The 9,367-nt window shown below is 32.7% G+C and overlaps 1 protein-coding gene across 2 annotated transcripts; it reads left to right on the top strand.

The window, feature by feature from the left end:
• Positions 1–1,361: 1,361 nt before the first annotated feature.
• On the top strand, positions 1,362–4,942 carry LOC105791543 (jasmonoyl--L-amino acid synthetase JAR4). 2 transcript variants are annotated; one of them, XM_052634915.1, is made up of 5 exons: positions 1,362–1,589; positions 2,689–2,986; positions 3,066–3,167; positions 3,261–4,042; positions 4,333–4,942. In XM_052634915.1, the coding sequence occupies exons 2-5, from the start codon at positions 2,694–2,696 to the stop codon at positions 4,869–4,871; spliced, it is 1,716 nt and encodes a 571-aa protein (XP_052490875.1). In that variant the 5' UTR covers positions 1,362–1,589; positions 2,689–2,693; the 3' UTR covers positions 4,872–4,942. The 2 variants fall into 2 exon arrangements, with proteins under 2 accessions (XP_052490875.1, XP_012475098.1); XM_012619644.2 differs by having other exon boundaries at positions 1,363–1,589; positions 2,681–2,986.
• Positions 4,943–9,367: the final 4,425 nt, after the last annotated feature.

The raw sequence follows: 9,367 nt of genomic DNA, 5'->3' as shown, positions 1-9,367 counted from the left end.
TGAAGCACGTGGAAAATCATTTGAGGACAAAAAAACCAAAGGCAGATTATATGTAAAATTCGAGGTGAAAGTGGTTTTGGATGGGATGATAACATGAAAATGATCACATGTGATAGAGCGACATACGATGCAACAATGATGGTAATATATGTATATATATGTTAAGTATATTTCAATTGTTTTTTACTTGTTATTCTAATTGTGTATAATATCCAACAGGCACACAAGAAGTATGAACCATTTTTGAATAAAAGCATTGATCATTATGATGAAATGGTCGTGGTTGTTGGCAAAGATATGGCAATGGGAGTTTTGCGAACATTTCTTGACATAGATTTGGATGATGGTAATGAAGATTCAATGCTCAGAGATCTGCGACAATGAAGAGGTCAAGAGGTAAGAACAAATGTATCTTCATCCGCACATCTAAACGTAAAAGAAAAAGTGGTCAAGAAAGTCTCGTTGATGAACAAATTAAAATTGTGGGTGAGCAACTTGGCGAAATTGCTAATGCTTTGAAACAATTTACTGCCGACAATATAGCACAACTTTACGAACAAGTGATGTCGATGGAGGAAGAAGGATTTGATGATGAATTCTTGTGTTCCGTGTGTGATTATCTAGGGAGTCATGAATCAGAGGCCAAAATGTTTTTAGTTAAAAGTAAGAAGCATAGAAAAATTTGGCTTCAAAAATTTTCTCAGGGTTGAAGATATTGATACTTTTATGTGGTGTAATATTATGCACTTGGACAATGTTGTTACTATGTGGTGTACTACTAATTATGTATTTGGATAATATTATTTCTAGTACTCATTATGGTTTCGAAGCAATTTATAATTATTCAATATTCTTACTAGTACTCATTGTGGATAATATTTTTTTTAATTTATAACGATCAATATTGTAGCTTATTATTGAGTATTATTATAAATAAATCATTGCAATATATGTAAAAACAATTTAAAATATAAAATTTATTAATATATATTAATATATGTAAAAACAACTTTTCCTAAAATATTTCAGAAATCGTCAAACAATGTAAAATATTTTACATGATTCAATCAAACACCGTAAAATATTTTCCAAGAAGTCATTTTATAGAAAAGTAAAACATTTTCCGTAAATCATTTTACTTAAAAACATTTTAACGCCAATCAAATGTAATCTTTAATTTAATAAAAATTTACATTATTATTACCCTAACAACAACATGTTTTAGGCTTTTAGCTTCTCCGCTGTATAAATTAATAACAAAAATAAAATTATGATCGTATTTACTCTGAAAAGACTCCATTTGGAGATTGGTTATATATTATATATGGTCGGATATAGATATATATGAAGGCCAGCGCGAATATCCATTGACCAACTCAACTACCCAATTTCAACCCCTCCGTACATACAGAAAATTCTTTGTTTTCCAGTGAGGATAACGCGGTGTTTTTGAGTTTTTTTTTTTTTTTTCTTTTTTTCTTTTAGAACCTCTCTTTCTGCTCCTCCTTTTTTTTCCTCAATTGAGAGTTGTTTAATTCATGCTCTAAAGCTGCTGAGAGAAGGGAGATTTCTAGATTCGGATTTTCGAGGTATGCTGAAATTAGAGTTCTGTTTGTTATTTTATTTGATTTGTTTCGAGGTTTCTATAATGTTTGGTTAGTATATTAGTGCTTAATGGGTTCTTTTGGTTGTTTAGAAGGCTGATGAACGTGCGGGGATGTTTATCTTTGAAGAATTAAACTTAGTTTTGGAGTTTTATTTTTCATTTTTTTAAAAGTTTGGGTGAGGTAATGGAGGGAAGTGGATTCAATTCAAGGTTTTAATTGTTCTGGAAATAAATTGTCTCCAATTCACTTATTTAGCTATTTTTTCCCGTAATATGAACATATTACGGAATTTATGAAAAATACAATTCTCCTTCTTCTTCTTCTTCTTCTTCTTCTTCTTCTTCTACTACTACTGCTGACTTTTAGCGTTTACTTTTTCATGGATCTATGTAAGTTGGTTGTAATTTCTGATTGGAAACTTCGAATCTGTATGACTGTTTTGGCCGAATGATTTAGAATAAATTTCAAGGAAATTAGACGATGAACACCAAAACAGCTTATTGAGAGTTCAAAACGAAAAGATAACTTTTAGTGGATTCATCTAAAACGAGAGCTAATGGTTTAAATCTTAAATCTTATTGAGAGAAAAGCTTACAGGAAAACTGCAGATATCTTCGAAAATTTGCAATTATTATCTTTTTAACTTTTGGTGATCATAAACTTCAAAGTTCATCTTCTAGTACTAGATTCTTCTAAATTCCTTTCTTCTCAGGGATGAAAATTTAGATTCATTGAAACTGAATGAAAACCCTTTAATGGCGAAAATCCCAGTGTTTGGTTACAAATACTTTTCAAAGCAACCTATTTATATTTTATAGTCTAATTATATTACCAAAGCCGCCAAGCGTGCTAGCATATAATTTAAATCTTAAGATAAGTGAAGTTTCAATATTGGTTTTTCATCTAAGACTTAGTTCTTAGAAGACTAGATTTGATTTGTTGCATTTGCTCATAAAATCCAATATTTAAAGAGTCCAACAAGACTTGGGTGAAAATTGATAACATAATCTGAAATGAAATGAAATGAAACACCAAATATTTCCATCATACTGCTCTTGTTTTAATATATGTAGAGTTTCAGTAACGATGATAGAAAAGATGGAACTTCTGGACGTGGATAAACTGATAGAAGAGTTTGAATCGATGACAAAAGATGCCGGGAATGTTCAAAGGGAGACTTTAAAGAAGATTTTAGAAGAAAATGGATGTGCTGAATATCTGCAAAATCTGGGCCTCAATGGCAGAACCGACCCTGAAAGCTTCAAAGCTTGTGTTCCTCTCGTCACTCACAATGACTTGCAGCCTTATATTCAACGAATTGTCGATGGTTCTTCCTCTCCGATTCTCACTGGAAAACCAATAACCACCATTTCTCTCAGGTATATATAGTTTTAATCATTGTTTTTTATGATTTGATTTTTCAGAATTGAGAGCTGGTTTTTTGTTTGCAAACCGCAGCTCTGGGACTACTCAAGGAAAGCCAAAATTTGTGCCTTTCAATGACGAATTAATGGAAACTACTTTGCAGATTTACCGTACTTCATATGCTTTTAGAACAAGGTATGGTAGTATTGAGTTGAATATACTTCTGTTATTATTGAAATAAATGGTACAGGTTGGATGATCTTAACCTGTTTCAGTATTGTCATACAGAGAATTTCCTATTGAGAATGGGAAGGCTTTGCAGCTCATTTACAGTAGCAAACAAAGCAAAACCAAAGGGGGTTTGATTGCCGGAACGGCGACTACCAATGTCTTCCGCAATTCACAGTTCAAGAACACAATGAAAGCGATGCAGTCACAGTGTTGCAGCCCTGATGAAGTGATATTTGGTCCTGATTTCCACCAATCCTTGTACTGCCATCTCTTGTGTGGGCTGATTTTCCGCGAAGAAATTCAGTTCATTTCGTCCACCTTTTCCCATAGCATTGTTCATGCATTTCGAACGTTCGAGCAAGTTTGGGAAGAGCTTTGTGCTGACATAAGGGAAGGGGTATTGACAAGCCGGATCACATTCCCTTCGGTCCGATCAGCGATGGCCAAATTGCTGAAGCCAAATCCCGAACTAGCTGATTTGATTCACAAGAAATGCTTGGGACTGAATAACTGGTACGGACTGATACCGGAGCTTTTCCCTAATGTGAAATACATCTATGGGATCATGACTGGTTCCATGGAGCCTTATCTGAAAAAGCTGAGGCATTATGCAAGGGATTTGCCTCTTATAAGTGCTGATTATGGTTCTTCAGAGGGTTGGATTGGGGCAAATGTCAATCCAAATGTACCCCCTGAGTTGGCTACTTATGTCGTGCTCCCGGATATCGGATATTTTGAATTCATTCCTCTGAAAGAGAATGTTGAGGAGGCCAAGCCAGTAGGTTTGACTGAAGTTAAGGTTGGTGAAGAATATGAGGTTATTATCACCAGTTTTGCAGGTAATCTTTTTCCTGCATTTCATACAATTTGTGTGGCAAATCTTTCTCCTTTGAATACGTTTTTGATTTTCGTACAACCGACTCTATTAAATTTGTTGTTTTGTCCTAAATAGATTCTTTAACACAGACATAATTGACCAAGTTGATTAAGACAAGACACACCCTTTGCATTGGTTGTTTTTGTGTTCCGTGCTGGAAAAGGTTTAGGATCATGTAAAACAGAACTGCCTACAATCATGCATATTAATTATTGTGTGATTCTTGATTTCCCTTTCAACTTTAATCGGCAGGTTTATACAGGTATAGGCTAGGGGATGTGGTCAAGGTTACCGGCTTCCATAACTTGAGCCCGGAGCTGAAATTTATCTGCAGAAGAAACCTCATGCTGACCATAAACATCGACAAAAACACTGAGAAAGATTTACAGCTCGCGGTCGAAGCAGCATCCAAGTTAAACACCGAGGAAAAGCTGGAAGTGCTCGATTTCTCTAGTCACGTCGACTTATCGACCAACCCTGGTCACTATGTGATCTTCTGGGAAATCAGTGGGGAAGTAAGGGAAGAGGTACTGGAAGAATGCTGCAATTGTTTGGATCGTTCTTTTGTCGATGCAGGCTATGTTAGCTCCCGGAAGATCAACGCCATTGGTCCTCTTGAGCTCCGAGTTGTTCAAAGGGGAACTTTCCAAAAGATTCTTAATCATTACGTAGGGTTAGGAGCTGCCCTTAGCCAGTTTAAAACACCGCGATGTGTAGGGTCTACAAACAATGAGGTGTTGCAGATATTGTGTAATAATGTTGTGAAGAGCTACTTCAGTACTGCGTTCTAGTTGTAGTTAACAGAAAATATATAATGCTTATAATTTCTTAAATAAGTAAAGATGTAAGAAAGGTTAAATAACGAATCCAAGCACATAAAATGTTTGTGTAGTAGGTAAAATATATGTATATAATTAATGGACATGATGAAGTAGGAGCACATGAAACGGGGATCGCCTGGTCTTGTCTGGAAATGAAAATAAATAAATAAGCTAGTGAAGGAGTTCCACAAAATCTTAATAATTGCATTAGCTTCACAAATATTAATTAGCTGTCGTTGATGATGTGAATTATTATTTGTCCATAAATGTTTTGATCTTAGGAAATCGCACATTCATTTCTCTTTTTTGTTAGTTGGCTCTTTTCCTTTCTATTCCCAACCCAATTTCGTATTAAGAAGATTTTCCATTTAGGAATCTGTCATTTTATTGGTCGCATGAAGCATGTTCAATTAAAATTCCAAAATTATTATCATTTTCTTATATTTATAAATTAGTTTTGTATCTGTATTTTATAAATTTTTCATTATTTAAATAACGACATATTAATTAAAATTATTGAAATATATATGTATCATAAAATATATATTTAAGTTTTTGAAATATAATATATTTATAATATATATGTGTAATTTATGCTTTAATTATGAGAATAAAAATTTGAAAGATAAAATTGATATAATATGTATATATACATATATAGTATACTTGTGGAGTCTAAAATCTCTACTAACTATGTACCAAATATTTTTCCACTATATAGTTAAATTCAAAATCTTAATATATATATATATATATGATTTAGTTAAGCTTAGAAATAAAGGTTTAAATAGTTTTAGTTTTAAAATAAAGTATAAAATAATTTTAATCTTAATTTTAGAAATAAAGTGTTAAATATATTTTAATTTTTAATTTTAGAAATAATATATATTTACTACTTTTTAATTTCAGAAATAAAATTTTAAATACTTTTTTCATTTTTAAATATAATATATATCTAACACTTTTGAGAAGGCATATGACCATAGATAACCGCTACACGAGATATGAATGTGGAGTTGAATATAGTATCCATGTGGTGAGGGATTGCTCCTTTCCAAGGGTTGTTTGGTTGACATTAGTGCCAATTCAGATCTTGGTACATTTTTTTCTTCACTTTTAGAGGATTGGTTGTAGTGGAACTTAAAATATGTTAATTTTTATATCAACGATGGGATCCTTTGGCATTCTTTATTTCTCATTGTTTGTTGGTTACTATGGAAGAATCAGAATATGTTTGTTTTTTTCAAATGCCCACAGTTGTGTTCAAGAAATAGTGGATATAGGCACAAGTTGGACGCGAAGTGTTTTATCAATGCATTTTGAATCTTCTCATTCTCACCCCGGGGTAATAGGTTCACATTAGTCGCCTCTCGAAGAGGGTTATGTTAAATTTAATACTGATGGTGTTGTGTTCTCTTCAAGGGATTGTGTCTCTGTTGGAGGTGTTGTTAGATATGCTAATGGGTTGTGGCAATGTGGTTTTTCAATGTCGATTGGAAAAGGTACAACATTTCAGGTTAAAGCAAGGGCGATGCTTGGAGGGCTTCACTTAGCATGGAACAAAGGATATTGAAAGTAGGAATTGGAGCGTGATAATGCTTTGTTGATTGAGATTATTCTTGCTGGTTGTGCTGCGGATAGCAGGCTGACGGAACTTTGACTGATACATCACATGCTTATTCGATATTGGGAGGTTCATGTCAGACATATTCCTCGGGCATAGAATACAGTGGCAGATCTTTTGGGTAAAATTGAAGATCCAAAGTTATTGCGATTTCATCTATTGGAGGTACGTCCGCCTTCGGTTAGAGAGCTACTTATGGCAGATTCTAATTTGTCCGCATTAAACTAGGATGTCCTTTTGTCTCACTTATGTTGTTTTACTTTACCAAAAAAAATCTAATACTTTTTAAATTATAGAAATAAAATTATAGTTTTTTTATAATCTCATCACAGGTTCTAATAATATCTGCTTTTTTTAAGACAATTCTTAGAACTACCCATAACTCCTCCTCAACCTATAAATAAGAGGATAATATGCTTTAGCGCATTCGAACCCCTGACCCCCTGCATTGGCAACAATGCTCATGCCAATCAAGCTAAGACTCAATCGATAATTTTTAATAATTTTTAGAAATAAAGTTTTAAGTCTTTTTATTTTTAAATTTTAGAAATAAAATGTATCTAATACTTTTTAATTTTAGAAATAAAGTTTTGACTAATTTACTTTAGTACAAAATAAAATTTTAAATAATGTAAAAGCATAAATTTAACTTATTGAAAAATAAAAATAGTCCGCTAAATATTTTTTGTAATATGTATAGTATTTTGATAAAAGTGAAATATTAAAATTTATTAAATAAGATAAGTTAATTACATAATTTTTAAAGTAAAAAGTTGAAATAAAATTTGAAATTTATTAAAATTATTTTATATTCAACATAATTTAATACAATAAGGTAAATAAGATATATGAACTTACATTTTAAATATAGAAGAAGTAACCATTTAATAACTATGATTATGAAATAAATATTAAGATAATTAATATATACAAATTTATTAAGATAAATATTATTTAACTTTATTTTAATTAAATATTATTTATCTTTATGATAAACATTATATTCTGTTTTACTTTTAAAATTTTTAACTTTAAACTATATTTTTAAGGATAAATTAAAATATACTATTTAAATTGAAAATTTTATGAAATTTTTAACTTTAAACTAAGTTTTAAAATTAACAAATTTTTCACCAAAAATTTAACAAATTAATAACCGAAAAGGTAGAATAGTTAAAATTAATATTAAAATTTAAATTTAAATTAGAATAGGAATTAACTTAATAAGCGAAATTAAATAAAAAATAACACAAAATATCAACATAGAGTTAATAATAAAACAAAAACTAAATTAATTATTATAATTAAGCATGAAAAAAAAAGAAGAAAATTAGTTAAACATAGATATACCAACCATAAAAGCGTTGATCATGAAATTAGCCCAAAGTGAATAATGTGATCAACATTTCGGGCAAAATACTAAAAAAATCTTTTTTTTTTAAATTTACCGAAATAGGCCTGGTATTTTATTATTTATCGGAATGGATCATTTTCCCCTAAAACGCGTCCACGTCAGCGCGATGTCAGGGGACGTGTCAGCAAAACGCGTCCCTGATGGCGTGCTTTGCTTGGACACGCTTTGTTGCCACGTAGGCAAAGCGCGCTGACATGGACGCGTTTTGCTGCCACATTGCGTGCCCCTGGGGACGCGTTTTTACCATTTCTCCAATATTAGGTTTTGGGTTTTAGGGTTTTGGAGAAAAAATTAAACAAATAAGAGATTAGGGTTTAGGGCTTCTTAATTAAATTAATTATAAATTTTTCAAAATTAGATTAGGTTTCGTGTTTATGGGTTTTTAAGATAAAATCAAAGCAGGATGCTTTATCAGAAGAATTTCTGAAGTCGCGCCCACGTGGACGCGCTTTTGCTACAGTAGGTCTTGGAAAAATAATTTCGAGTTGACGTTTCTGAGCAAATAGTATAAAAAAAACGCTTCAAGCAGGATGCTTTATTAGAAGAATTTCTGAAATCGCGCCCTCATGGACGCGCTTTTGCTACAGTAGGTCCTGGAAAAATAATTTCGAGTTGACGTTTCTGAGTAAATAGTATAAAAAAATGCTTCCGGTGGGTTTAGGGTTTTTGTTAGGGTTTGTCAATTAAATTATAAATTTAATTATAAATTTTTAATTTTTAATTTTTAATAAATTAGTTTAGGGTTTTTAAGTAATAACTCAAATAAATTTCTATTTTATTACATCAAATAATATTAAAATATTCAAAATGTTTGTACAAATATATTAAAATACAAATCAATATCCGTATCAAATGATTCATTGCCACATGGCGGTAATTACTGATTCGCTATTGGATTCTTCCTTTGTCCAGCTTCCGGCGGGGATTTTGGTTCCTCCGGTAGGGCATCTGGTTGTCGGTGTTGGGACGATGAGCCACCTTGATAGAATAGTGAATCTGGAGATGTTTGCATCACCAATGGTGATGGTGTTTGAAACCCATACGGTGATGAGGATTGGTAAAAAGAAGAGCTCCCCGACGGCCCCTCTTGTGATCCCTCGTGAGACGCTGGCCTATACATCGGCGGTCCACTCGGCGTAACAGAAAATGGAGATGAACCGGGCCATTGGCTTTGACCTACCATAGGACTCGAAAAAGGAAACATATAAGGGTTAGGATACATAAAAGGGTTAGGATACGCACCTGGCATCATTTGAAAAGGCTGTGCCGTGGGTATCGTTGGTTGAACTGTTGGGTCGAGTGACTGTGTCGGTGCTCTCACTGGGCCTGGTGATTGAATGGCCGCTGATGATGGGCCGGGTGAATGTCTGGGCCTTGTTGATGGGCCTACGTCGTCGTCCTTTCGTCTTTGATTTAAAGGCCCACGTC

The sequence above is a fragment of the Gossypium raimondii genome, chromosome 8, assembly GCF_025698545.1.
Source record: "Gossypium raimondii isolate GPD5lz chromosome 8, ASM2569854v1, whole genome shotgun sequence".
NCBI classification, from domain to species: domain Eukaryota; kingdom Viridiplantae; phylum Streptophyta; class Magnoliopsida; order Malvales; family Malvaceae; genus Gossypium; species Gossypium raimondii.
Note: the sequence above shows the minus strand (reverse complement) of the source record. Positions and strands in the feature narration are given on the sequence as shown.